Consider the following 27964-nt stretch of genomic DNA (forward strand, 5'->3'; position numbering starts at 1 on the left):
CCCCCCCTCTCCTCCTTTCCCCCACTCAGCCAAAACAAGCTCCATCCACGCAACTATGCATCCACTATGCCGCCTCCATTGACGAACGTTCAAAATGTTTGCCATTAAAAACTATGACTCGCTCGCCTTCGCGAACTTCAGTATGGATCCGCTCTCCTCTACTGCTCTTCAAGCCTGTAGCGTCCAACCTTTTGATTCATTCATTCTTCCACCCTCTGAATCGCCTTTGTCGACTCGTCCTGATTCTTCTCCTCCTCCAAACGCCCTGTTCACCGACTACTCATTCTCTTCAACCTCGCCTTTTCCCTCGTAACGGTAACGAGCTGCTTCTGTTCCTTCACCTCACTCACGCACACTACTCACACACATACACACATACACACATACTCATACACAATATCTCACTCTCCCACCCTCTCTCTCACACTCTCACGTGCTCCACCTACCCCTCGACACGATGATTCTCACACCCACTCAAGAAGAGTCTCACAAATCTGGGCTGAATGGGCAACGGAAGCCCCGTAAACCAAGAGGTCGGGGACTTCGTACCACAACAGGCTGGTAAGCATTGCTCAGTACCGTACCTTGCAACAGCATCATGCGCGCTCCAGCTTTTTTTTTCTTGCGCCCCCTCGAAAACTGGAGATGACATGACTCCCGTATAAACTCTTCCGGTGCGCGTGCTTGCTTGCTCAGGTGGCTCACATATGACGACTCAGTGCGGTATGTAGACGCAGGCATATGAAATGCGACGAAGTCAAGCCTGTGTGCGGGCCCTGTGCAAAAGGTAACCGCGACTGTGTATACGGACATGCAAAAGTACGTGGGATAAACACTTCCTTTCTTTCCTTCTCCATTCAGTGCAAGGACCTGGAGCTTGAGCTTGTTGAACCCCCCCAAAGCCATAAAACAATCCATCTGCACGACATCAATCTGTAAGCAAGCAAGCAAACAAGCAAGCTTTGCGGTTGTGAACGGATGAGCCCTGAGACAAGGCAGGCCTCTCTGACTGGGGGGGCATCAGGCCTCTCTCGAATCGGGTGGCATATAAAGCGGTGATATTGACCTTTCCGTACAGTCTCCGTGTAGCACTGCGGGCTCAGGCACAAGTGACGTTGAACCACCCTCCCGAACTCAATCTGGACGTCTGCCTCCCTCCACAACCTGGCAACAACCACTTCCGTTAAGATCGTCAGCTCCCTCAAACAACACTCCATATCCACAGTCCGCTCTCGATGCACGTCTACAAACTATTCCTGCCCTGTCCACCCTTCCAACACAGCACTGGGCCCAGAACAAGCAACGTCATAGTCCAGGCAGTGAGCCCGACCTAGGACAGCTCCCGTGGAATCAAACAACAACAGCAGCAGCAACAAGCTATGGCGACTCCCAAGATTCGACTCCTGTCTCCAGCGTCCTCGAGCCGCATCGCTGGTTTGGCCTGCTGGCCGAGGACTGTCCATTCGATGACAACGACTATTTCACGGCTAGACGGAATGAGATGATGCGGCTACAGGCTCAAAGTGCCAGCAACAGCCCAACCGCCAGAGCAAGTTTGCCAGATACCGACAGTGGATATCCCACGCCCCAGATGTCACACTTGAACTCGCCACACCTTGGCCTGCCGCCGTCGTTGATGCCCTCGATGGCTCCTCGAAGCTCAGTGCCGAATGGCGACGAACGTGAGCTGTGGCAGGCCCCCATCACCCTCACTGATCATCAGATCTGCCTCTTCAGCACATTCGTCAACCATCTAAGCTTGTGGCTTGACCTCTACGATCCCTTGAAGCATTTCTCGACCATGGTACCCCAGCTTGCCCTGTCCAATGAAGGTCTCATGAAAGCCATTCTGGCCCTTGCTGCCCGCCATCTCTCTATCAAGCCTCAGGACTGCAACGTTAGGCCCGATCGCACCGAGGCTGTGCAGTATTATTCCGAGACTCTGCAGTATCTCCAGCGTGCCATGAAGTACGAGTCCTACACGCGCAGCCCCGACATCATCGCTACTGCCCTCATTGTTTCGGCGTACGAGATGATTGACGGCGCCGGCAAGTCCTGGGAGCGCCATCTTAAGGGCGTCTTTTGGATCCAGCGATCGCAGGAGAACCATGGTGAGTCAGGTGGGTTGCGACAGGCCGTCTGGTGGGCGTGGTTGCGTCAGGATATCTGGGCGGCCTTCCGCGAGCGGAGAAAGTGCTTCTCTTTCTGGAGGCCCAAGAAGTCTTACTCCATGATGAACCAATACGAGATTGCGAATCGTGTCGTGTACCTCGCTGCCCAAGCTGTGAATTACGCCTCTGAGGAGGAGCGCAAGGCTGGCGAGGCCAATGTGCAACAACGCATGGACAATGCTGACACCCTGTTGAATATGCTGGATGACTGGAAGAGGCACTTGTCCATCCACTTCCAAGAGCTGCCCATCCCGAAGAGTTCCAACAGTGACGCGGCCTTCCAGATCCACTGGATCAACCCATCTCCATTTGGTAGCTTTCCCAAACCCTCCAGTCATATCTTCCATGCTCTTTACTGACCGCACCCTCAGCTTGCGCCATGCAATACTACCATTTTGCTCGTATCCTCCTCATGATCCACCGCCCTGCACCAGGTGGTTATCTGGAATACTCGAATCGCAACAGTACCATTGCAGAGTCAATCGACGTTATCGGCGGCATCGCCATGACGATCAAGGACCACGCTGCCACCATCCTCTCCACGCAAGCTTTATACTGCGCCGCTCTCTACACCTCCGACCCGTCCAAGCAGGCTGCCCTCTGCAAGATGATTGAGGAACACCAAGATCGCACCGGGTGGCCGGTCATCCAGCTCAACGAGGAGCTGCGCATGGAGTGGTCATGTCAGGGTCCTTTGTAAGTAGTAGTCTTGTACTCCTTCTGGGTTTGTTGTTCTTGCAAGATGTGGTTTGCGGGCTCTGTTCGGACTTTGACCGTTCGTTAGCGCTCGTTGGCTGACCTTGCAATGCCAGCATGTTTCCGACTCCCCCTGACGAGAGCGATATCCTGCCTGACAGATACTTTGACATGAGCATGGTGTCGTCGGGCCCGTTGCAAGATGCGAAGATGGCCATGCACTGACATGGCTCTGCCCAACCGGACAACTTCTCTATACAACAAACGTTTCTCCCGTTCCCTGTCCCTTACTCAGCCTTTCGAAGCGACGTCAGCAAGGAAGATACGTACATATTGCCTTCTCTTCTTTTCCTATGTTGAGATGTGGGCGGGTCTCACTTTTTGGCGTTTCGGGATGTCCACAAGAAAACGATGCATCTTCATTCTGATTGGCGAATGTCGTCCTCCATCGATCTTTGTTACAAGGTCTTTGCATGTCACGGTCGTGACAAGACATGTGCGGGGCGCCAAAGGCGTTTTTCACATGATGCTCCGTATACCACTTCTCTCCGGCACATGTCATGGTGGGTGCGTGTAGTCATTGGCGTCTTTTTTTTCTTTCTTCTCCTTGCCGGATGCTTACCATAGGCCGAATATGCGGGCCAGTGTAGCGCTGGGGTTTTGGTTTTGAGGTATGAATACATGATGGGGCATGACTGTGAGAGAAACGACTCCAGGAGACGACTACTTGAGAGATGACTGGTGAAAACGACTTGAGAGATGACTGAGAAAACGACTGTAGGAACACACTGTAGGATATATACGTATATATGGCTTGTTGAGAGCTAGGCAAGTTGCAACCTACCGATCGACCGTCCCGGGGTCTATGTTTTCATGTATTTTCCTTTCTCTTTTCTTTTGCACTTTCCCTGCGAATATAGAACATCTTTGGGCGGGTTGTTTTTGGGGGATGGGGAAGCGGGAGTTTTTTGGGGGTTTTTTCGTGATTCTCCATTCGTTATCGTTCGAACCGTACACGAAAAAAGTCTGATCTTTCACGAGACTTGGGATGAGGGGAGTGGAAAGGCAAAAATTGAGGGAGGAGGAGGATGAGGATGAGGAAAAAGAAGAAGCTGGATCTTTCGTTCTTCTTGTCAAGTGCCGATGCGTTCTGCTGTGTCAACAAGCGAGAACAACAACAAAGGCAACATGGGAGAGAGAGGGAGCACTCGCTGCGCTGCTTGCTGTTCTGTATGCATGTATGTATGTATGTACGACATTCTTTTCTTCTTACCTATACAACGCAATATCGTCAGTAGTCTTCTTTTCCTCATTTCGTGTCTTGCGTGCCAAGGATAAACAGGGGAGGGGGTAGGGGGGGCAAGGAAGCATTCCATCGGTGCTCACTGCTGCATGCTCACATAGTCATCGATCCACCCCCTTCCCCCCTCCCCCTTCTCTACTCCCCTCTGTCCCCTCTACATCTGTCCCCATTGTCCGCCTCCCAACAAATCCCCCCCCACAACCCCAATCCCAATACAAAACAAAATCAAAAAATCAACAAATCCCAATCCCCCCATTAACCTGCACATCCACACCCGTCACATACCCGGCCGCCCCGCTGAGCAGGTACACATACGCACTCCCGACCTCCTCGACGCTGGCCAGTCGCGGCAGGCCGCCGTAGTAGTGCAGCTGGGTGGCCCAGTCGGGTTGGCGGGAGACCCAGGATGTCATTGCTGTTTTTACGAGGCTTTTTTTTTTCGGTTAGATTTTTGGGGAGAGGAGGGGAGAGGAGGGGAGGATAGGGGGAGATAAAAAGGAGAGGGGAAAAGGGAGAGGGGGAGGATAATGGGGGAACAACGTACCCTGGTGAGACGGAGTTGACGCGGATGTTGTACTGGGACCATTCGAGCGCGAGGGTTTTGGTCATGTTGCGGATTCCTGTGGTGGGTTAGGGGAGGAGATTGAGGGGGAAGGAAGTAGAGTAGAGTAGAGTAGAGTAGAGTAGAGTAGAGTAGAGTAGAGTAGAGTAGAGTAGAGTAGAGGCCACACGTACCCGCTTTCGACGCACCGTAGGGCGCAGATGGGACGCGCTGTCGTACGGAGGAGGAGGTTAGCATCAGTTGCTGAACTCTTGGTACTGATGGTGACGGGTAGGTAGGTAGGTAGGTAGGTAGGTAGGTAGGTAGTGTAGTCTCAGTGCCAACGGTCTATCCATCACAAAACGCACAAAAGACCCACCTTATTCGGCCTATGCGACGCCATAGACGCCGTAAAGACCACAGACCCAGCAATACCAAGCCTGATAAACGCGCGAGCCGCGACGCGCGCAGCATAGAACGAGCCGTAAAGCTAACACGTGTTTGATTACATGTCAGTATGACGCGCGACAAAAAAAGACACGAAGAGAGAGAGAGAGAGAGAGAGAGAGAGAGAGAGAACAAGGACTGAGATGATGAAAGAATTGACACAAAGGGAAGGCCCCCTACATTTACCCCCCACAACCCCTCGATATCCGCCGCCGTGAATTCGAGCGCAGGCTTGTGCATCGTCCGGCCGGCATTCGCGACCACGCCGTCGATGCGGCCCTCGCGCGCGATGATCTCGTCGATTGCGCGCGTGAGTTCGTCTTCGCGCGTTACGTCTGCTGTTAGGGCGTGGAGCTGGCCTGGGTAGCGCGCCGCTACGGCTTCGAAGTCGTTGTTGGTTTTGTTGTTGTTGTTGTTGTTGTTGTTGTTGTTGCTGTTGTTGCCCGTGTCTGGCACGACGCCGCTGATGTCGAGCGAGTATACGGCTGTGGCGCCGTTGGCGAGACAGCAGTCTGCGATGCCGAGGCCGATGCCTCTGTTTGCGCCGGTGACTGTGGGGTGGGGGGTTTGGTGGTTAGGAGGGGGGCTTGGTGGGGTGGGAGATCTGTGTGGTGTTTTTTCTTGTGGTGGTGATGCGAGGTCGGTGTGGTAAAGGGTTGGGGGGATGATGAATGATGACGATCATGATGATGATGATGGATGGACGGCAGACGTACTGGCGATGATTTTCCCGTCGAGCGAGATTTTCTTCTGTGGGTTGGTTGGGATGACGGTGAGATCTGTTGTTGTCGGTGTTGTTGTTGATGTTGCGGTTGATGAGGCGGCTGGAGGCGCGTCAGGAAGTGATGAGGATGCCATCTTGACGGGTTTTTTCGCTCGAGGAATAGGGGATGGTGGATGGTGGACGGTGGAGGACAACACTGTCGCTGCTGCATGGCGGCATATATAACCAGCGACTCCGGCCGCCTATATCAATAGTACAGGCGTCTTCATGCAGGCCTCCCGATGCGTCGGTACGGCCCAGTACCAATGAAGCATCTAAACCCGGAACTTGGGTACAGTGTTTGATGCCTCGAGACGAGGAGGCTTTTTGTGGGTGGATCAGATAGATGTCCGACCTCAAAGGTCGTCGAGTCTTACTTTCCCCCCATTTAACCTGAATTATCCGGAAGAACTCTTCCAGCAGCTGGTCCCAATGGTGTTTGATTTGAAATCAACCTCGAGACTTGCATATGTTGTTGTGCTGTGGATGGTGGGAGTGATCATTTGACAAGACGTCGAATTGAAGTTATTATTTTACAACTATTCCTGGTTTAGCTAAGCTAGGAGCTGTGTGGTCGTAACGCCTACGCACCTCATTGGACACCCACTATCCGATATGTCACCTCAATCGCCGACGTTGAAGGGAAACAAGACCGTGAAGATCCTGCGCGATGCAGAGGACGGCGGTTATGGCATCGTTGCGCCTATTGTGTATGCCTTGCTCTTTCAACCCCTTCCCCCTACCATACAACTAGACGCCTTCGAGCATGGTACTGATTCCAATGCACAAGCTACAACATAGGGCACATCATAGCGTGCATCCAAGCCGCCGAGCGCAAACGGTCGCCGTTGATCATACAGATGTTCCCATGGGCAATCACAGTCTCAGATGGCCTGATCGTCCACGCTGCCGCTCTCGCAGCATCCAAGGCTTCGGTCCCCATATCGATTCATCTGGATCACGCGCAAGATGAAGCACTGATCCGGTACGCTGCTGACACGCTGCCGTTTGACAGTATCATGGTCGACATGTCCCACTACGAAAAAGAAGAGAACCTTGCAAAGACCAAGGAGCTGGTGAGGTATTGCAAGGAGCGCGGCATCGCAACCGAAGCGGAGCCTGGGAGGATAGAGGGCGGGGAAGACGGGATTGCGGACACTGCAGACTTGGAGGGCATGTTGACGACGCTTGACGAAGTTGACGAGTTCATCGGTACGGGCGTCGACTTTCTTGCGCCGGCGTTTGGAAATGTGCACGGCGAGTATGGGCCGAAGGGACCGCAATTGGAGTTCGATAGGTACGGCAGTCCATCCATCTGTTGGCGCCTGTCAGCAGCTCCTTTTCTCAATCTCGTCTCTAACGTCATCATGACAGACTCGACGCCCTTCGCAAGCATGCCGCCGGTCGTGTTCGGATCGTGCTACACGGGACGAACAGCTTCTCCGAGGAAACCATGCGCGAGTGTATACGGCACGGCGTGACGAAAGTCAACGTCAACAAGCTAGTTCTGGACGACTACCATTCGCATCTGCAATTGAACGCTAGCAAGCTGAGTCTAACCCAGCTGATAGAGGAAGGTATCAAGGAAACGGTGAAGCTGCTCGAGTGGCAGATGGACGTCTGCTGGTCGACAGGCAAAGCTAGCGCGACGAAGTAGGCGAGGCTCCAGAAATGCTAAGCAGACGTTTGTTTGTGGTGAGCCACCTGCGTGAATGTCACAATCTTCGTCTTGAAGGATGACCGTAGGCCGATGGTAGTCTCGCTCCCAGAACGCCAACACAGAATGACACAAGCCCACGCTCGAAATGATGCGGTTTCATCCAAAAACACCAGCCCTTCTCATGACTCCCACGAACTCATCTCTCTTTACTCCCTTTTTGACCCCGTTGTTTCCCTGGTCCCCATTCGCGACCAGAATCATATCCTTCAACACCTCATCGGGAACCTCCTCCTTCAGCTCCCTCGCCACAAGCTTCAGATGCGCCATCGTGATTGGCCCGTCGTGCCCATGGGTGAATAATTGCCAAGCATGCTCGATTTCCTCGTCCTGTGCCTCTTCTTGTTCGGCGTCTGACCCGTCATCTGGCCGGTTATTCAGCAGTAGAGCTGCGTACGCAAGGAAAGGCCCGAAAGTGATGTATCCCGTCTCGGTGGGATCAAGTGTTTCGAAGAGCTCTGGCAGTTCGCGCGAGGATACGCTCAGGTTGAGTGCTCTGGCAACCGTCAGTTTTCTTGCATCAATCTTTCGTCCTGGCTGGAGTGTGCGCACATCAGACACCGTCGTACATCTTCTCTTCGGAGCGCTTCCTCGGCTTCTACTTCTTTCGCCTTGCCCTTCCCTTTCCTCCGCCGCCGTCCAGTCCCGAGCACCTCGTCTGCGTCCTCTTCATCATGGTCATGCTCGGCCTGTTCGATTGGCGCTCTTGTCGCAAAGAGATTGAAGGCCTCTGTGATCTCGTGGACCTGTGCGTCTGTGATGTTGTTCTCCTTTGCGAGTTTGGAGCGTGCTGGCTTGGGCGCAGCGGCGGCTGGTGGAGGAGCGCGGCGTTTGGGCGGCTGATCATAGTAAGCTTGGGAAGTAGAAATCGAGATCTTGCTCGAAACATACCATGCTGGGACCGGGTATGGCAAATGAGTTTGGACGCGTACTTGCAAAAGAGTGGTCGCCTGTCTGGCGGATGATGCTGACGATGATGATCAACCCCGCCTTGCGTACATTACAGCCTGCAGGGTATGCAATGATCACGCCCAGCATTACGTCGTTACTGTCATGGCGGCGACGAAACTTGAAACATCAATTCACGCATGCAGGTTTTATACTTCGTGCACCTAAATTTAGCTCTACTTGATATATGAGCGAAATGACTTGGTTGTCGACTACCGGATAGCTTGTCAACAACAACACGAGTTCTGTTTCCTAACGTCACATTGCAACTACTCATACTACTCCTGCTCCTGTACCGGATCACTGTCCAGGCAGCACGACAATCTTTCTTGCTGCTTGGTCTACTATTCCTTCTCTCACTTCCCGACCAGTCACAATGTCTATCACGATCCTCCCGGTTGAGATACTTGATATCATCACTAAAGACCTTACCGTCAGGGACTTCTTAGCTCTCTGCAGCACTTGCAAGGCTCTACATGACCCAAACATACGCCTGGACGCTGGATACTGGAGCCACGTGACGCATGAACAGTTTCGTCTGCCCAATCGACCTGCAGTCGAAGGCGACGGCAGGAAATGGCAGAAGCTGTACCGCAGACTACAGACGCAGACCAGCGTCTTCACCTGGGGCAAGTCAAATCGGGGCTGTCTAGGCCGACAAGGACATGCACGCTGCAACCCAGTACCACTGCCCATGAACAACATCAAGGAGCTTGGGATCATTGCTGACATGCAGTGTGGTGGATGGTCGACCAGCTTTCTTACCTCTCGAGGATTACTTTACGTGGCAGGGGTGCTGGATGGGATGACGGCGGAATATGCAGTGGATGGAGTTGTTGCTAGACTCAAGTATCCTGCGTCCGTGCCAGATCCGCTGAGAAGAGAAAATCCGAACAACTCTCTCGTAGCCATCCGGCAGTTCTCGTCAGGCAGGAATCATATTCTAGGGCTTTCAGACTCGGGTCGGATCTGGACGTGGAAGTCTCATGCAGAGCCAGCACTTCAAGTGAAGTTTCTTCACGCAGACACATATGAACATCGAAAGGTCACGGCGCCTGGAGCTGTCAAACAGGTCATGGCGGGCTGGAACTTCAGCTCAGCGTACGTGACCGGAGCCGGTATCCTCTTGTGGGGGGTACATCGTGGACATACGGACCCGGAGGTTGATACTGTAGTGCTCGATGCTACGGCCGTCCCATGGACGAGTTATGAGTCAGCTAGGAAAAGCGATCGCCAGACGGCGTGGAAGACGGAGGATGAAGAGGAAATTGTCGGCTCTGTCGTGACATGGGTATGCCTAGAGAACTACGTCGTGTTTCTCACGGATATAGGTCGTATCTTTGCCTCCAGGGTCGAATGGGACAACATTTCTATTGTTGTCGGCAACAGCTTCGAACTCAGGCCGCTCCGAAGCACGAACCCCTATCCGACGTCCTGCGACGTCCAAGGCTCATTCCGCTCCTTTGGAGTCTTCATGAACGGCTCCGTCGCTGTGCTCCACCAAGATTGGCTCGACTCGTACTCCCACGCACAGTGCGCCGTCCCTCCCAGTGCCCTCATCCCCGCCCTCCAACAGTCGGGCGTACAACAGCTCGCATTTGGCGACTACCATTTCCACGCCCTCCACAGCGACGGCACAATCACGTCGTACGGGAAGGAGCCATCGGCATGCGGTGCTCTCGGACTGGGAGGTGGGTGGAACAAGCCGTCTCGCACTATCCGCGGCGTGCTGAACAACCACGACGCAGAGCTCATCCCTGAAGCGCGCCAGACGGGCCGTCGGGTCTGGTTCGAGCCGGAGAAGCAGAAGTGGCTTGAATTCCTGAGTCGCGGCGGGGCAGATCCGGATGAGTCGAAGGAGCGGCGGGAGGTGTTGAAGACGCGAGGAAAGGGGCTTGTGGAGCTGAGTGAGTGGGTTGAGCGGCGGGGCAGGAACTGGGATTGGTTTGCACGGGGTGATGACGGTGATGGTGATGGCGAGGATGAGGATGGGCTTGGGGCGTACTTTGCGCTCAGTGTGAGTGCGGCGGGGTGGTCGAGCGGGGCGTTGGTGCTGGTGAATTCAGCGTTGACGGAGAAGATGGCGGGGCGAGGGAGCTTTTGGGAAAGCGAGAGGTTTCCCAGACTGAGGCTGAGGGACGGCACGGAGATGGCGGGGACGATTGAGGTGAGCGAGTGGACGGCGTGAGGTTGGATGGAGAGTGACTGTTATGCAGAGTAGTGAATAGAGAGAAGAATATACGATACACGTGACATGCAAATGCTTATATAAGCAAGCCAAGCAGTATCTACTTAGCTAAGCAGCGGCAGGTGTAAAGACACCTAAGGCACCAACAGCAAGCAAGCAGGCACGTGAGCACTTACTACGTACACCCTAATACTCACTGGCACTCCCTATCTCACTATCCCTAATCATTACCTCAAGGCTCAATCTTAACACAACAAAAGAAGGTCTAGAACAGTCTCTCTTCTTCTTCTAGCGTCTTAGGCAGTAAGCAAGCTATAAATTCAATGAAGCAAGCGTTAATTACAAGACAATTAGCCCTCTGATGCGAGATTGCACATCGACATTGGGGACACCAGCAATTATGATTTGGAAAAGGTATAATGGACGGAGTAGTACAGTATGGGTATGAGTAGCGGGCACGGGCACGTAGTGTAGTGTAGCGTAGCGTAGAGGCGTACTTGTGTAGCGTAGTATGGAGAACGGCGACGGCGACGGAGAGCGGGTTTTGGATCGGGTTGTGGGATTGTGGATGATCGGGGGGATGGCAGGTCTGACCAGCAGTGCAGCCTTGCGCAAAGGCTGGGAAAGTGAGCTTAGTAAGGCTGTAAGATTGGGCGATCCGGTTTGTGGGTTCCAAGTTGGCACCTACTGTAATTACTTACTTGGCAGACTGGACGGGATGATGACGGATTTACCTTGCCTAGATGGGCGCTAGTGGGGACTAGTGGGGGCTACTTAAGGCCTACTGAGGTCTACTGAACGCTGACGAGGCGGGGGAGGATTTGGCGGTGGTGGTGTGGTGTGGTGTGTGTGTGTCGCGTGCCCATGGTCTTTCTTGCGTCTTCTCTCCGCCTTTGTGAAGAAAGTGACGGTGAGCGAGAGAACGGGCGTCAAAAAGCAGACAAGAAGAAGAAGATACGAATACGACCATGTTTAATGGTCAGATGTTTGCTGACAGGACCGTGTTGAGCATTCCTCGCGTCGTGACAATCAGTAATGCGCGTATAGAGGGTTAGCTATACGTTCGGTCTACGGAAGAGAGGCCGATCCGTGATCCGTGGTCCGTGGGGCGTTGTGGATGATGGTGTGGAGCGTAAATTGTGGACTGTGGAGCGTACACTGGAGACTCTCCACACACGGTAGGAATGCGAGAGACTGCGGGTGAATGCGAGAGACGATGGCACGGATCACGGATCATGGATACGATCTCTATACGATTGCTCTCTTCCATACGCTGCAACACCACTTGTTGCCTGTCCACGGGTATATATACGCGGACGGCTTGAGGAAGACTCGGACTTGTTGTTCGTCCGGATACGGTTGATGGATGTTATTTTAGATGATATGTTTGTTGGTGATGGATGAATGGCGCAGGTCCGCGGATCTCGACGGCTGCACCATTGGTCGCGTGCCTCTTCTCTCCAAGCACTGCCAACTTCACACACTTGACGCTTAACCTTACCACCACCACGCAACATGCCGTCACCACTAATCCTCTCTATGACTCGACTGCTAGCTATCCTCTAATTACTGCTGCTGACGACTGTCTGTAATTTGCTTTGCTGTCATCGCTCCTTGCGTTACCGCTTTTGTTGGTTTTTGACTGGACTGTAATTACCTATTATCCATCATTACTTGCTTGCTTGGTATTCGTTAGCTTCAACGTCAATAAATCCTACGCGACTGCCTGTCCAACACGAAACCTTCCCTCTCACTCCTCTTCCTCTCTCCCTTCTCCTCTCGCTCTCTCACTCTGCCCAACCTTCTCCTCACAAACATCTCACTCCCTCTCTTCCACCAAACGGCAAAACACAACACACACTTGCCATCTACCTCTCACTCATATCAGCTACAGCTATCATCCCCACGCCCTCTTTCTTCCTGCACCCACCCCTGGCCCATCCTTAGCGCCCGCTATATCCTTGTCTCCATATATCTACCATCATCGCTCATCACTCCCATCGTTTTGTTCCACCTTTGGTCCGTCCCACCACCCTTGTCTGCTCATTCACCGTGACACCCGGTACGCAGTTACTGCTCAAGTCCTCCGACGCCCCGATCCTGTCCATCATATATCCTCTTCGCCCATACATACCTCCATCGCCTCCAGCTCTTACTCGTCCACTCTACTCTTCCATCCACTATGGGCGTCGGTGCTTTTGTCGAGCCACTCGTCGTGGTCACGCTTCTCTTTGGCGGTGCCTGGGTGAACCGCAATACTTCTGTCCGATTCAGTCTGAAGGCGCCATCTTCTCGCCGCAACTCCTCTGACAACCTCGAATCCGGCCTGCGGAGCCCAAACTCTGAAGATGGTCTTCTCGAAGACCCGCAGAATCGCCCCATCTCACCTTCTTTGCTGCCATCACAAGAGTCCAGGTATCGCACAAGGAAGCTGAGGCTGTTTTCGTGGCAGAAAGAGGTCACTTCGCCAAATACTCGCCTACACAAAAACACTTTCTTGAGCAGAGTGCTGCAGAAGCTTCCATTCCTGGTTGAAGTTTGGTACTGGGCCTTGATATACTGGGTTTACCAGGTCGGCCGAGCCATCACCGCTTTGACGCTCGTCGAAGGGACCGTCGATGTGGCTCGTAAACATGCCCTGCAAATCATCCATTTGGAGAAGAAGCTGCACATCTTCTGGGAGCTGCCGGTCCAGCATTGGTTTCTGAAACATCCACTGCTTATGATCTGGACCAACAGAATCTACTCCTTCATCCACATCCCAGGCACCATTCTCTTCCTCGTATTCTTGTTCTATTACACCACTACTTCTAACCGGATCGACAGCCGACGGGAGCATCGTGATGGAAACAGGATCAACGGCAGTCCCGCAGGCCCTCTCCTCTACGAAGCTCGGCGACGCACCATGGCCGTCTGCAACCTGATCGCCTTCATCGTCTTTACTCTGTGGCCCTGCATGCCGCCCCGTCTGCTGTCCGACAAGGATGTCAAGGGACCGATCGGCAAGGAAGCACGCAGCTACGGTTTCGTCGACACTGTGCATGGTGAAGGTGGCGAAAGCAGTGTTTGGACACAGAACAAGTTCTGCAACCAATACGCCGCCATGCCTTCTCTCCACTTTGGCTACTCTCTGCTCATTGGTCTGACCGTCATGACCATCCCTCTGGCGCCCCAGCATCAACAATCGCGGCACTTTAACTTTTCTGTCAGATCGTACCCTCTGTCGACCAGCGTGCCGTCTGTTCGCCGAGTACTCTGCGTTCTAGTTGGCCTCGCATATCCTCTGACCATTCTTCTCGCCATCGTCGCCACGGCTAATCACTTTGTGCTCGACGCCGTTGCCGGGGCCATGGTCTGCGGCATCGCCTGGTACTCGAATGGCATTCTCCTGAATCTCGTACCGCTTGAGGATTACTTCCTGTCGCTACTACGCATTCACAAGCCAGAAAACGTGCCAGTGACAGCAGTCGATGGTCTTGACGATGAAGACGATTACGCCGTTGGCAAGGGTGTTGTCGAGAGGTAGTAGTAGCAGCCCTGGCACAGGACTACTATTATTATCATTCTTGGTTTTTCGCCGACACGCAGTATGCTAATTCATGAAGCCGTGTCGTCGAGGTCAGTTCGGACGTGGAGAGTATAGCAGATCCTCCTGCGAACCGACCGAGGTTGAGGAAGGCGAGGAGCGCGAGGAGTTACAAGCCGCATCTAATATTCGATTCTGAAGCCGGCACCGCACGCGGCCGCCGCGAGCATCTTGAACGCACAAATTCACCCTTGACCCAGCTGCGTCCCCGCAAAAGCTTCAACTACGACGATCTGTTGGAGGAGCACGGCGACGACGATACCGGCCACGCTCTGTCTCCCTCAGATACATTCAGCAGGGGCCGTCTTCCGAAGTATGGATCGACAGGCACGGGATCGGCCACAGCGACCAAGGCGGCGCCGGCTGTTGAGCCTAAATCTCGTGGTTCAGCCCGCTCGAAGCTGTCGGACCGTCCTGCACGAGCGTCACAGCCAGCACCGCCCCGCTCACGCGCCACACGTCCTGCCCCTACTACCCACAGCTGGGAGGATACGGATGACCCTGATGAGGACATGCTGCTTGCGAGAGACTAGATCCAGGCGGGGCCTCCTTGAGGTGGATCATGCATCATGGCTTGATGAGATGGAGCATACGTCATGGCTTGTTGATATGGAGCATGCATCATGGTTGGGTGTGTGGCTATGGGGTTATGATTTATGAAGTTATGCATTAATATCGCTACACGCCTGTGTGTTGAAGACTACTATAATATTACCCGCTTCACGGCCTAATCACTTAATACTTTCTGGCAATCATCTTCTACCGTACGTGGCTTGATGTGTGTGACCTGACATGACGTGCTTGTGGAGATTCTACTTTGATAAGACAAAGATGAATTTATTGATCTATGTATCTACTACGTACTATTTATTGTTGACAGACAAGAAACAAAAAGAAAAAAAGAAAAAGAATAATGACAAGAGTGGGACTTGAACCCACGCCCCTTTCGAGACCAGGAAATAATGCGTTAAGGTGAGTAAGCCTTAACCTGGCGCCATAACCAACTCGGCCATCTTGCCTGATGATGGAGAGATCTGTGGTGTAGGGTGTCTATGTTCTTGGAATGCAGTGTGCTAATGAGTCACTGAGGATTGTGGATGTGTGGGGATCGATTGGGGTTAGTGCGGTTTCTTTTTTTTAAAGGCTTGGGGTTTTCTTAGGGTTGGGTGGGTCTACGCTTGCGGACTGCGATACTTCGAGCTTGACTACTACTTGAACTTCATTCTGCGTATGGGATCAGGTTTCTTTATCTATCTTCTCTCTCTCTCTCTCTCTCTCTCTCTCTCAACAGCTGTATTACGCGACTTGACAACGCTACGATACGGTACGATACGGTACGACAGGGATATATGATGACTTGGTTCTTCTGTGTCGTTGATTGATTGATTGATTCTGGGTTGATTTGACCTGTGGATTGACCTGTCGAATTGATCTGATCATTTCATCTTAATCTTAAGTCTGATTCGACGATGACGGATCAAGCAGGTGCTGGTGGTGGTGCTGGTAGTCCTGATGGTGGTGCTGGTCGTCAAGAAGAACAACAACAGCGACAACGAACAGCAGACGACGACGACGACGTGCGAATCCGACGAGTGGCTGATATCGTCACGTCGTCGCCGTTTCCGCAGGTGGTGATTGGGTCTGGTATGTGGTTTTTCTTTCTTCTCTTCGCTTTCTTCTCTTCGCTTTCTCGCTTCTTTTCCTGAGTAGTTTGTTGTTTTTATTTGCTAAGAGGAGGGAGAGGGAGAGTTTGTCATGTGGGATTGGGATGGATAGGTGGATGTGGTGTTGAGACTTCTCGAACTGTAATCTTTTCATTGCGTTATGGTCGAGTCTGCACTGCACTTCTACCATCTGTCATCTCTCATCTCTCATCTCTCTTCTATTCGTTCATTCATTCGTCCCCCATCCCATCCCATCCCTTCTCCCCCACCCCCCCTTTCTATTCTCCCCTCCACCCTCCCCTCTCTCACACAAACAAACAACCAACAAACCCCCTAACCAAAACCAGCCCTAACAGGCACCCTCACCGGCGCAACCCTCGGCGTCCTCACCTCCGCCCACCCAGCCCTCTTCGCCGCCCTCACCGGCCTCCAATGGTCCCTCCTCTCAAGCACATTCCTCTTCACCCGCACCGCGTACCTGCATCGTGGTGTTATCTTCTCCTCTCCCTTCTCCTCTCCCTCATCCCCATCTCCATCCCCATCTACATCTACACACCCATCCACATACCCATCCGCATCCCCAACGCAGCATTCAACAGCCCAGCAGATGCATCCCCCACCAAAAACCAGCACCGCCGAAGCAGCAAAAGCAAGCTCCCTCGCCGGCGCAGCAGCAGGGGGTCTGACTGCCGCTTCAACGCGTGGCCCGCGCAATGTGCTGCCTGGCATGCTTGTCTTTGGCGCGTTGGGGTTGGTTGGGCAGAGCGTCGTTGATTTTCGGAGGAGCGGGCGGGGTACTACTTCTTCTTCTACTGCGCCTACTACGAACAACACTACAAGCAACACCACCACCACCACCACCACCACAAACAACACCACAAACAACACTACTAGCAGTAATAGAACGACTACAACGACTACCCCGCCCAGCACGACGAACGGCACGACAGCCACGCCAGGCACGACAGCCACGAAAGGAACAGACTCGACAACGAACAAAGAACGGAATATCCTCCAACAAATCGCCGACTCGCGCTGGACGCCCGGCCTGCGCACGCTGTCGGATGGGGAGTATGTGGCGATGATGGAGGAGAAGATGCTGCGGCTGGATGCAGAGATTGCGATTGTTGATGAGCGGATTGCGAGGGTGAAGGTCAAGGGGGGCGGGGAGAGGGGGGTGGAGAGAGGAGTGGAGAAGAAGGGTGGGGAGGACAAAAAGTAAGATAGGGAGGAAGGGGTAGATGGTGGTGTATTATATATCGTATTTTATACGGGCCCAGGTCATGTCACGTTTGGCATTGACGGAATTCATGCATGGCAAGTTACTTGTATTGCATCAATGAGCGTGTATAGTTGGTTACAGCGTGCGTCCTCAATCCACCCCATGTCTTGTCACCACAGCACCTACATGCCCATCTACCCCATGTCTCGTCACCGCAGCACATGCCCCCGCCCAGCTCAGAAGAGCTTGTGCTCGAGCGTCATGTCGCTCTCCGGCTCCAGCCCAACGCAGGCACGGAAGATGTTGGTCAAGGCAGAGCGCTGCTTCGCCAGGGCATTGACCACAGGCGTGCCAGGAGGCGTGAGAGGCGCCTTGAGCATGTAGCTCAGCACACTCAGCACAGAGTGGAAGCCGGCGTAGTCCTTGCCCTCTTCCTTCCACTGGATACGCGTCATCATCTCGGCAACAATGACAAGATCGATAATCAGAGGCGAGGCGAGGAGCGAGTCCTCGCACACGTTGAACATGCTGATCGTCTGGTGGCCGCCCATGAAGATCTCGGCGTAGTACTCGTCGAGCGCACGCTTGTTGTCACCGACCGCGGGCATGTACTTGATGACGACCGTGTGGTCGGGATGCTCGCCTTCCTTGTACAGGACGGTGTTGGCTGCGACCATGTCGTCGACGACGTTGGACTTGGAAATCTCCTTGGAGCGGAACTGCTTGTGGGAGCTCAGGTTCATGCCGTCGTTGTTTCCGAGGTGGTTGTAGCTGGCAATCGACGTGAGCTTGATGCCGGCGTTGATGAGGAAGTCGACCAGTGCAGACTTCATCTTGGTCTGGCCAGACTTGAAGTCGTCTCCACCGACAAAGGCACCGTGCTTCTCAGCAAGTGCGATGGCGCCAGGCACGAACGTGTTCTGGGGCGATCCGTTGATGAACGGGACCTTGTCAAGGATACATGCGACCGCGAACACGGTCGAAGGAGACACCTCCTCGTGACCCTGCTCGATGGCCTTGAGCAGATTGTCCGCAGTGTCGTTGACACCGGGAATAATCTCGGCGTAACGTTCGGTGTTGGCAGTCCACTGGACGATGACCTTGTCGAGGTTATTGGCAGCCTTGAAGTCACTGGAAGAGGATTAGCATGTCTGATGTCCTACTACTAAGTTTGGCTTAAACCTACCGGATGTCCTTGCGGATCTGCTCGACATGTGCATTGCAGGCCTTGGTGCCAGAAAGGACATTGTCGGCACGCTCTTCCTGGTTGGCCGCAATAAAGTCCGGGTAGTAGACACTGGGGAGGGGCTTCATCTGGGCCATCTCCTTCTTGACAAGGCTCTTGAGGGACGGCTCGAGGACCTGAGCGCGATCCATAGCATCAGAGAGGTTCATGCCGCTAATGTCCCAGCCGCCAATGGCAAGATCATTGGGGTGGACCATGGGCAGAAGATCATGAAAGGGAATGTTGATCTCCTTGCCGGACTTGGAGTCTGTGCCTAGCTTGATTGTGGAGCCCATGATGACGGAGCCATAGTAGTTGGCAGATTGCTGTCCCTCACGAGTGTCCCAGACAAGCCCACGGCGATTGGCAATGATACCGGCGGTGACCGTTGTCCCGTTGTTGCCGCCCCACCCGACCAACATCATGCCGACCTTGGGGACCTTGCGTTCGGTCTTGAAGTCGTACTTTGTCTCCTTTGGAGTAGCGACAAATTTGCCATCCGCTCCAGTGCTGATGGCCGTGGTCCGGTAGGTGTACTTGCTGGTGATCTCCGTTTCGGTGTAGGTGACATTGGGAGAGTTGACGACGAAGATATCGTTGGTCGTGGGAGAAGGTACAGGTACGATGGATCCATTCCCGTTCGCGTGGCCGTTAGCAGCTTCGGCGTGAGGTGCCATATTGAGATAGTTCGAGTGTAGTAAACTTTGTACTCGAAAGTGGTTTACTTGGATATGGGTAAATCCGACGAACTCCCCGCAGGAGAGGTGCGTCGGCCGGCGAACGGGTGATGGACGCTGTGGACACGATGAGCATCGACTTTGATGTTTAAGTCGTCACGTAATTCCCAAAGGGGAACGAGTGTGTAGACCATATTTGATAGGGAGGTACTCACGAGTTAAGGAGGTTGGAAAACGTCTTGACAGCGGGCCTGTGGTTGGCCCTGAGACTAGACGGGCGGGTATTATGGTCGATGAAGGAGTCTGATGGACGATACTGTGTATGTGTCTATTCGCGGACTTTCAATTCTATTTCAGTGTTAAGGGAAAAGGAGGAAGAGGTCGGGCGACAGTCTTTTATAAACAGACAAAGCGAACCCCACCAACCCTGCCCCGCGATCCTTGGATCCGCCAAGACCAAGGGACTCTGGCGCCATCCAATAAAGCACCCCACGGCTGCTGGCTTCCAACTAGTACTACACACCGCCAGTTTATATACGATTAGTGTCTATAATATTAGTATTCTAGCCTCTAAGAAGCGAGCCTTATATCGCCGGAGGCATAACACGTTACATAAGAGTCTAATCATAGAACGTTCCATAAATAATAACGCATCCATTCCTCGGTACGTTTACCTCGATATGGTCGGACTTGAGGATAGCGTTAGTAGAGAGCGGTGCGCTTGCACTTGAATGATTAGATAGAGCCATTGGCCATTGTACCCCGCGACCTATCACTCACTTACGCCGCGTAGTCTCCGCCGGACACTGCAAATCATTGTCTTGTGATAAACCAGCTGTGTATCCGGGGTAGATCACATGCCATAGCACTCGAATCTCGAATCACTGTTGTGAAGCCCGACGTAGCATATGATATATATCCTGCGTGAAATTGAAAACCGCGCTGCCGAGAGACGGCGAAAAGTACAAAAGTGCATTTTCTCTATAATCATCAAGCATGCTTGCACATGCCCAGGGGCTGTTGAGAAAGAAGCAGGATAAGCACCAGACCGGGTTGACCACAGCAACCCCTAAAAGACAGATGGTTGGGTTTAGGTCGTTGGTAGCGTATGAGCTTCCTGTGAGAAATGAGGGGAACGAACGCTACAGCACTACTAGCTAAAGTCCCTGCATGTCGAGTTGAGAAGAATTGATGGTACAGTACCAAGTGGCTAGTTGTCATTTCGAGAGTTGGATGAGCGGTCGATCTCCAGCTGCCGGAATGTTTTCGAGATGAGAGGTAAAGTTTGCAGACTCTTGCGTCGGGAGATTCGGGAGATGTGGAAGTCTCGGCACGGTAATCAATCAAGTCTAGTGTACCAGACGAGAGCAAAAGTCTATCTTGTTCTCCCAATGATGATTTCGGCAAGAAGTGGGAAAAGTTGATGAGATATATGCGTATGATGATCGGCTATACCCGGCGGTCTTCAAGTCTTGCATGACCAGAGGACGGAAATGGATCTTCCATAGGTTGTTGATCCATTCAATTGTTGCTGCAGGGACGGAAGACACGACGGCGCGATCAGAGTAACGCTGGTCGAACATGACTAGCAACGTGACCATGACAAGTGCGATCCCTTGTAAGACGAATCACCTGCCATCTACTGTAATCATATGTCAATGGTACCTACTGGTTGTTCCTCAGGAGCAGCGACTGTGTGAGTTCTGAGTCTGTAATTGTATCGAGCCTAGAACAATGAGACAGACAGTGAGGGCAGTTCCGGGACCGGGGACCGTCGGAGGCTGAATGCACGCAGGCAAGGCACGCACGGACTGGGTTGACGGATATATAGACCATGTAAACGGCCATGCATAAGGTGCTCATAATACCATGCATATCTATCCATGCGAGTTATTACGGTCATAATAAGCAGCAAATTTGAAGGTCGTGGGTGATAAGATACGGCTTATTGCTCAATTTTGTATGTTAGAGTGACGAATTTCGGGATTATCCTGGGGTTGTTGAGGTCCATGGAGGAGTTGATGGGCAGGCCGGCAGCGTGCAGTCTGACTCTGACAGAAAGAGTCGCAAGTGGTGTTGCGAGTGTCGGATCGGATCCCTTACGAACAAAGAGGTCACGTGTGATGCATACGATGATTGACGTGGACGAGCATACCGATACCGATGGCAGAGATGATCGATCGTAGTGTAGCAGTCATCAAGTCGATTTTCAGATGAAGATGATGACGATGACGATGCAGATGACGATGTGGTGAGATGAAGAATGTATATCATCATCAAGCTAGATGCTAGCTATTGTGACTATATGTCGCTACAACAAAGGCTTGTGAGGGTGGAGTGAATGCAGTTGCAGCCTAAGGTGGAAGGAATCAGCGCAAAAGGTGGAAGGAGCGAACAGGAACGGGGACAAGGACAGGGACAGAAAGGGGCAGGTGCAGGTGGCGCCATTGCAAGCTGCAGCCGGGGCGCCATGCCTATTCGGGGATGGGTCCAGGGGTTGAGGGTACGGGATTGGCTAAGGGTCTAGCGCCCCGCAGCTCTCAATCTCAATTTTAGCGTGTGGGTCTTGTTTTGTGCACAATTCACCTTGGCACCTGCACTCTTCTTTACACTTCTCTGGCAGGCACACACACACACACACACACAAACAGGCAGGCACTCAGCACACACACACACACACACACATGATGCACCATCGCACCTTCCCTACTTTCTCGTGGTCATGTCACCAATTACACCAATCCAGAGGCAGCCATGACCATCTTCATCTCTCAGCCCGTCCGGCCACATGCACCAACCACACTGCACATGTCTACTGTCCACCTTTTTGTGATAATTAGTTAGTATCGTAATTATATGGTGGAGAGGAACAGGTACACTGACTCGATGATGTTATAATATACACTTCTGTCATGGATGTCAAGCAAGGAGTGCAACAGATAGATACCTAAGGGGTCAGAGAGAGAGAGACAAGACAGACAAGACAGGCAAAACGACCTGAATCGTTGTGCCAAATCCGGATAGCTCTCCATCGGCCGTCAAGCTCGTTTAAGCACGAGACACCCCCACTTTGTCCCCTCAGGCACCCAATCACGTCCGTTGAAGCTGTCTACTACTGCTTTAGCTATACTTGTACTGTTGCTATACACTCATGCGCACCTTGCACACCTTGCGCCCGTCATGTAGTAGTCTAATACTAAGCTGCTGCATTCACTCTTCTTGCGACCGCCTACTTTTCCTTCTCTTCAACTCCGACTTCTAATCATCCTGCCATCTACTACTCCTCTCGAATCTTACATCAATTCGCCGACACGTTGTCGTCACTGTTCATCATTTGCCAGCGCGCGTGCCGGTAATACCTCTAGCCCTATCATCCTATTCTCCATCACGGCGGCAATCTGGTTGATCTACTCCAAATTTCCTCCTCAACCCAATCTGATTGGATACTGGCCTGTTCAATTTAGCTGCGAGCCCATTTCTCCCCACTGGCCAGCCCTGTCCACGCCACCGCCATCGACCAAACAAACATCTAATACCTACTGGGATCCTCCTTACACATCCTGTCCTAAGCTCTTTCTTCAACTGCTCTCGCCACGCTCGTTCTCGGATGCTTCATACTGCAACAACTTTCTTTTCTTGTGTGCGCGACACCAGAGCAATCAAATATGCTGGGCTTAGGAAGATGGAGGAACGCGGCACCGCCTACGCCTACTGCTGCTACTCATGAAGAAAGGTCGTCGAGCACGTTACCGACTATCAAGTGCTCTGATTGCGGCATCGAGATTGAGATCTCCAGACTGGCAGACCACCTCTGTGTGCAAACTACAGAAGGTAATTCCAGCCGCCAGCTCACAACTTGGCCTATCAACTAAACAACTAACCCGCTACCAATAGAGCCAGAAACGTATGAGCCCTCACCACCTCCTCCACATGCCAGACCGGCAGTTCCTCGCTCAGAAACCATGGACTCGTTCGTTGCATCGAATCGCAAATCTTACGGTCTCTTGCGTCCTGGTAGACAAGCACCACCGAAGATAGACCCGGCCGCTGCTAGTGTGTAGAGAGGATATCCCTATCATGAAGCGCTGCTAACAACTACAGACAAACCATACTCAAGACCTATGGCGCCCATCACGCCAGTCAGCGACTACAGCGGTTCGAGAAGTGTTTCTCCTATGATTTCAGGAAGCGGCCGCAAGACTCCCATGCGTAGTGTCACCAGCCCTATGCCTCGACCATACAGCCCTCCTTCACCGGAGCTCAACTCGAACCTCGACTGCGCTTTCCCGCCATGGCCAACGATGGGCAGTCGAAGTAATACTCCAACGGGCGTCAGGCCGCGGGACAGGAAGCCGACCGATCCAGGTACCCGACTGGCACAGCCTCAGTCCAATGCAATGTACGCACCCGTCAGTCCACGATTCGACGGCGGCGCCAATGTGTTGAAGCGGATGGACAACATTTCACCAGGCCCCTTCGATGGCAGGAAAGGGAGCTTTGATCGGAGACCTTCAGCGACCACGACGGATAACACAAGAGTGGATAGCCCACAAGCTGGACCAGACGAGCACAATTCGCCTGCGAAAAGTATACGCAGTCGCTCGCATTCTACCGGTTCGAACAATTCAAGGCGTTCAAGAAGCTCTGTCCGTTCCACCGGCTTGCCAAATGGCCCGAAAGCAGGTTTCAATCTACCACCACCACCACCCCCGCCGCCGGCAGATGACGATGATGACGATGATCATCCTTTCGAAGGCATCGACAAGTTCCTCAGGCGTGTGCGCGATGAGGAGCCTTTGGATGTTCCAAAGCCTTTGAACACGATTGACCGTTCCAAAACCTTTCCGGTGCCAGCTCAGGAGGACCGGGCTGCTTCCTTACCTAGAAGACCATCGGAACCTGCAGCGCGCTCAAGAGCATTAAGCAACGCGACAATCTCTTCTGTGTATTCTTCCGACTCGATTGAAGCGCCTCCAGTGCCTCCGATGCCCTCTCTGAACAATCTTTACTCCTTGGCAACTTCGAAGCCTGGAGCTCCAGTCACCAAGCTTGCGCCAGCTTCACAAATTCCTACTCCGAATAGCCCCGCCGAAAGCTCAATGCACACATCCTCTGAATCAGTTTCTTCTGGTGGATCCATGTCAGGATTTGACGCACGCAGTGTCAGTTCTGTATCCAGCATTCATGAATCCGAGTCTGGAGGTCCCGAAAAGATTAGCCGGGCAAGAAAAGAAAGTGATCCGACGCGGGGCCAATTGCAGTCTCCAACAAGTTATGGTTCGCCCCCTAAGAGACTGCCTTTGGGAGTGCAACCAGGCGTGGTTCGTACGAATGCCCCGGACAACATCTCCCTTCCCAATCCTCCTGCGATACCTGCAACCGTCGAGGAGCTTCCGGAATCTCCAATGGACCCAGCCATTCATAGGGGAATCATAAGCCAGCAGCGACCATCTGTATCCAATGGAAGTGGCCGACCAGTCAACCCTGCCACATACCCAATACCACCTGCTCTATCTCCACCTGAAGAGGTTCCTGCTAGGCCTTCACCCCTTGTCCCAAACTCGGCACCCCAGAATCCTCAGTCTTTTCATCCTCAGCCTCCCGCCGCTTTGCAGCCACGCGGCGCACTTCCTCCACGACTTGATTCGCGTAATGCTGCTCAGCTTCCGAAAAGGCAACCTCCAAACGTCACTCTACCTTTGCCACCACAAAATGAAGGACTACAACGGAAACCCACGAGTGGGAAACGACCCAAATGCCGCGGTTGCAACGAGTCCATTGTTGGCAAATCCGTGAAAGCAGCCGATGGTCGTCTCACTGGTCGCTGGCACAAGGAGTGCTTCACTTGCAAGACCTGCCGGCAACCATTCCAAACGGCCGACTTCTACGTTCACAATAATGCACCCTACTGCGAGCATCACTATCACCAGATGAACAACTCACTCTGTCAACTCTGCAACCGTGGTATCGAGGGCCAGTTCCTTGAGACGGACAAGAAGAGAAAATACCACCCGAGGTGCTTCATGTGCTCACACTGCCGCATTCCCCTCAAGGACGACTATCTCGAGTTCAACGGCAGGCCGTATTGTGAGCGCCACGCTCAACACGCTGCATCCCAGACTTCGATGCTCGGGACGGGTGCACGCCGGTTCCCAGAGCGGAGGACCACTAAACTCATGATGATGATGTGAGGGTCTGCACGTACAACCACTTTACCTTCGATTCACACTACATATTTGGCGATCTATTTACCTACCAGTAAACGACTGGTGGGCTGTTCACTACAAAATTTCTGGAGTCTATCACGCTTGTTTACGACATGACCCCATGTTCGCGGCAGGTCGCATCCATTTACGCTGTCCGCATATATTCCCGCATCTCAGAAGGCGTTTTCAACTTGATACATTTCGCTCTGCGCGCATAACTTTTTTGCGGCACTTTTGAGCCCTGCTCTTGAGCACATTCTGTTTCGGCGATGTTGGCCATTTGATATACCCCTCTACTTGGCTATTGCAGTCACTGGAATTCAGTCATTTGACGCTATTTTCGATTTATATCTGACTCGACGAGTCCAGCCATATTTTCCAACCTACACATGGACACGACGTCCCATTTCCTATGTTGCGAGACCCTTGTCTGAAGCTCTAGTAGCTTTTACTTTCTTGTATACACGTAATGTCTTGATCGTAGTGTATGAATCACAATCGCGTTGAGCGTATAGATAGTATTATAGACTGATACTTGGAATACAACCGTGCTCGTGTCTTGAATAAGAAACATGAATTGCGTATACGAAGCTTTGAGCCCACTGGCAGGTATTCTTTGATTCCAATGTCCTCATGCCCGGGACCGGGAGGCCGGGAGCGTTAGCCAGGCACGAGCCAGGGACAGGGTCCAACCTCTGCCAAAAAAAAAGTCGCAGAGAGCTGTGAGCGCAAAGCATCATTGCGTCCGTTGTCAAGACTCAGTCCGCATCAAACAACACTCTCTTCATCTCGTCCTATACCGCCCACTATGGCGACCTCCACAGACCCAGAAACCTCTACCGACAACACCTCCCGCGATGCGTCCTCCACTTCCTCTACCTCCCTTCCGAAACACCAATCATCCGCCACCAGTCGCGCAAAACCACAACCACATCCACATCCACAACCACAATCACAACCCCGTTCAACCTCCTTCTGGCGCATCCCAGGCCCCCTCAAAACCCTCTTCGAAGCCGTGCCCCTCCACACATATCCCGCGAACCCACTGCCTCAGCGCGCCGCTCAATCCCTTCTCCGGCGCAGACGACGCCTCTCCTCCTCCTCCTCCTCCTCGCCCAGCAGTACACCCGACGCAGCACCACCATCAACACCTTCGCTCTGGCTCTGGATCAACCCCGCTGCCACCGATCGCCTCAGCTTCAATCCTTCCTGTCTGCGATGGCAGGCCTACCTCGCCTTTCTCCAGATCCCCGTCGTTCTCGTGCCGTCAAATAACCACGCCAGTCCGTCCGGCGCGCTGCCGTTTTTGATATCCAACACAGATAGTAGCAGTAGTAGCGGTGGTGGTGGTGTCGTGCCGAGTAATAAGCTGCGGCGATGGGCGGAGGAGAATAGCGCGGTGGCAGACGGCAACAATAACAACGAGGACGAGGATAATGATGATCCTACGGCAGCAGCGCAAAAGAGAGAAGATGATGCGCGACACGAGGCGTACATCTCCCTCGTCGAGACATCCATCCGCCGAGCCTGGGTTCGTCCTTTCCCCCCTCCCCCTTTCCATCCCACCCCAATCACTGCCGAACAAACAAACAAACAAACTAACTAACTAACCCACCCACCAGCTCTACACCCTCCACCACACCCCACTCTTCACCTCCCTAACCCACCCCCTCTACATCACCCCCGCATCCCAATCCATCTTCATCCGCACCGCGCTCTCCCACCAATTACGCGCCGCCGCAACAGCCGAACTCCTTAAATCATCCACCACCACCACCACCTCTACATCATCTACATCCACAACGGAAGGCGGCATAATCGACGCAGAAGAGATCTACACCCGCGCAGACGAGGCGTTTGAGGCGCTAGAGCGTGGGCTGGGCGGTGAGGAGTGGTTTTCGGGCAAGGCGCGGCCTGGCTGGTTGGATGCGGTTGTGTTTGGGTATACGGGGTTGGTGCTGAGGGGGGATGGTGGTGGTGGGGATGATGAGGGGAGAGGGGATGGGGAAGGGGATGGGTGGAGGATGTTAAGGGAGAGTAGGCTGGGGCAGATGGTTGAGCGGAGAGACGGGTTGAGGAGGCATCGGGAGAGGATTGTGCGGGGGTATTTCTGAGGGTGGGTGGCGGGGGAGGGGGTTATAGGGGAAGGGGAAGAGGAAGAGATGGATTGAGGACTCGCTTGTAAGATATTTCTGATGAGAGTTGGGGGGTGTTGTCGTGTACCTAGGTAGGTAGTGCAGTGTACGAAGGCAACGAACCTGCGAATGTACACGCTGCGTAATTACGCTAACGAGAAGAAGAGCCTGATTGTACTACATATATGGATATGTCCATATATCCCAAAGAAAAACCGTCCACTCATATCATACATGGCCTTATATGCACCACCCACTGTTGCCACCGCATCTAGGAACCCCAATGCACAGAAATCAAACGATAATACGCCTTTGGTGTTTAATTGTTCATGGTACTTACCGTGCTAATCATGTCATGTCATACATAGCATATCAAGTGTGACAGACAGACAGACAGACAGACAGACAGACAGACAGACAGACAGACAGACAGACAGACAGACAGACAGACAGACAGACAGACAGACAGACAGAC

The 27964-nt window shown here is 53.0% G+C and overlaps 11 protein-coding genes and 1 non-coding gene across 12 annotated transcripts; 8 read left to right on the plus strand and 4 right to left on the minus strand.

Annotated features, from left to right (window-relative positions):
- Window positions 1–741: 741 nt before the first annotated feature.
- EJ05DRAFT_432991 (uncharacterized protein) lies at window positions 742–2871 on the plus strand (the record flags this gene model as incomplete). The annotated part of the gene is made up of 3 exons (XM_033741584.1): window positions 742–819; window positions 1226–2483; window positions 2543–2871. 3 exons carry the CDS (start codon window positions 742–744, stop codon window positions 2869–2871), a joined length of 1665 nt encoding a protein of 554 aa, XP_033605212.1.
- On the plus strand, window positions 2771–3735 carry EJ05DRAFT_13658 (uncharacterized protein). The gene is made up of 3 exons (XM_033739189.1): window positions 2771–2867; window positions 2984–3538; window positions 3649–3735. The coding sequence occupies exon 2, from the start codon at window positions 3070–3072 to the stop codon at window positions 3442–3444; it is 375 nt and encodes a 124-aa protein (XP_033605213.1). The 5' UTR covers window positions 2771–2867; window positions 2984–3069; the 3' UTR covers window positions 3445–3538; window positions 3649–3735.
- A 668-nt stretch (window positions 3736–4403) lies between these two features.
- EJ05DRAFT_495624 (NAD(P)-binding protein) lies at window positions 4404–6016 on the minus strand (the record flags this gene model as incomplete). The annotated part of the gene is made up of 6 exons (XM_033746272.1): window positions 4404–4599; window positions 4715–4790; window positions 4906–4942; window positions 5091–5201; window positions 5339–5709; window positions 5875–6016. 6 exons carry the CDS (start codon window positions 6014–6016, stop codon window positions 4404–4406), a joined length of 933 nt encoding a protein of 310 aa, XP_033605214.1.
- Window positions 6017–6315: 299 nt separating this feature from the next.
- Window positions 6316–7658, plus strand: EJ05DRAFT_13662 (fructose-bisphosphate aldolase). The gene is made up of 3 exons (XM_033739191.1): window positions 6316–6631; window positions 6712–7218; window positions 7296–7658. The coding sequence occupies exons 1-3, from the start codon at window positions 6537–6539 to the stop codon at window positions 7576–7578; spliced, it is 885 nt and encodes a 294-aa protein (XP_033605215.1). The 5' UTR covers window positions 6316–6536; the 3' UTR covers window positions 7579–7658.
- Window positions 7659–7737: 79 nt separating this feature from the next.
- EJ05DRAFT_481652 (uncharacterized protein) lies at window positions 7738–8676 on the minus strand (the record flags this gene model as incomplete). The annotated part of the gene is made up of 3 exons (XM_033745093.1): window positions 7738–8134; window positions 8191–8477; window positions 8530–8676. 3 exons carry the CDS (start codon window positions 8674–8676, stop codon window positions 7738–7740), a joined length of 831 nt encoding a protein of 276 aa, XP_033605216.1.
- A 56-nt stretch (window positions 8677–8732) lies between these two features.
- Window positions 8733–10833, plus strand: EJ05DRAFT_506448 (RCC1/BLIP-II). The gene has a single exon (XM_033747820.1). The coding sequence runs from the start codon at window positions 8963–8965 to the stop codon at window positions 10772–10774; it is 1812 nt and encodes a 603-aa protein (XP_033605217.1). The 5' UTR covers window positions 8733–8962; the 3' UTR covers window positions 10775–10833.
- A 1701-nt stretch (window positions 10834–12534) lies between these two features.
- Window positions 12535–14488, plus strand: EJ05DRAFT_14014 (uncharacterized protein). The gene is made up of 2 exons (XM_033739228.1): window positions 12535–12793; window positions 12845–14488. Exon 2 carries the CDS (start codon window positions 12957–12959, stop codon window positions 14298–14300), a length of 1344 nt encoding a protein of 447 aa, XP_033605218.1. The 5' UTR covers window positions 12535–12793; window positions 12845–12956; the 3' UTR covers window positions 14301–14488.
- A 786-nt stretch (window positions 14489–15274) lies between these two features.
- EJ05DRAFT_t9 lies at window positions 15275–15379 on the minus strand. The gene has a single exon. It is a non-coding gene; the product is annotated as a tRNA-Leu (tRNA).
- Window positions 15380–15829: 450 nt separating this feature from the next.
- On the plus strand, window positions 15830–17246 carry EJ05DRAFT_481655 (uncharacterized protein; the record flags this gene model as incomplete). The annotated part of the gene is made up of 2 exons (XM_033745094.1): window positions 15830–16004; window positions 16381–17246. 2 exons carry the CDS (start codon window positions 15830–15832, stop codon window positions 17244–17246), a joined length of 1041 nt encoding a protein of 346 aa, XP_033605219.1.
- A 78-nt stretch (window positions 17247–17324) lies between these two features.
- Window positions 17325–19495, minus strand: EJ05DRAFT_471727 (myo-inositol-phosphate synthase). Its single transcript, XM_033743023.1, has 3 exons — window positions 19364–19495; window positions 18433–19265; window positions 17325–18377 (listed from the first exon to the last, which is right to left on the minus strand). The coding sequence occupies exons 2-3, from the start codon at window positions 19146–19148 to the stop codon at window positions 17483–17485; spliced, it is 1611 nt and encodes a 536-aa protein (XP_033605220.1). The 5' UTR covers window positions 19149–19265; window positions 19364–19495; the 3' UTR covers window positions 17325–17482.
- A 3117-nt stretch (window positions 19496–22612) lies between these two features.
- Window positions 22613–25571, plus strand: EJ05DRAFT_14082 (uncharacterized protein). The gene is made up of 3 exons (XM_033739232.1): window positions 22613–22979; window positions 23043–23201; window positions 23250–25571. The coding sequence occupies exons 1-3, from the start codon at window positions 22814–22816 to the stop codon at window positions 25337–25339; spliced, it is 2415 nt and encodes an 804-aa protein (XP_033605221.1). The 5' UTR covers window positions 22613–22813; the 3' UTR covers window positions 25340–25571.
- A 524-nt stretch (window positions 25572–26095) lies between these two features.
- EJ05DRAFT_506453 (uncharacterized protein) lies at window positions 26096–27468 on the plus strand (the record flags this gene model as incomplete). The annotated part of the gene is made up of 2 exons (XM_033747821.1): window positions 26096–26885; window positions 26977–27468. Exons 1-2 carry the CDS (start codon window positions 26163–26165, stop codon window positions 27466–27468), a joined length of 1215 nt encoding a protein of 404 aa, XP_033605222.1. The 5' UTR covers window positions 26096–26162.
- Between the last annotated feature and the right edge of the window lie 496 nt (window positions 27469–27964).

The sequence above is a fragment of the Pseudovirgaria hyperparasitica genome (assembly GCF_010093815.1).
Source record: "Pseudovirgaria hyperparasitica strain CBS 121739 unplaced genomic scaffold EJ05scaffold_1, whole genome shotgun sequence".
Lineage (NCBI taxonomy): Eukaryota > Fungi > Ascomycota > Dothideomycetes > Acrospermales > Acrospermaceae > Pseudovirgaria > Pseudovirgaria hyperparasitica.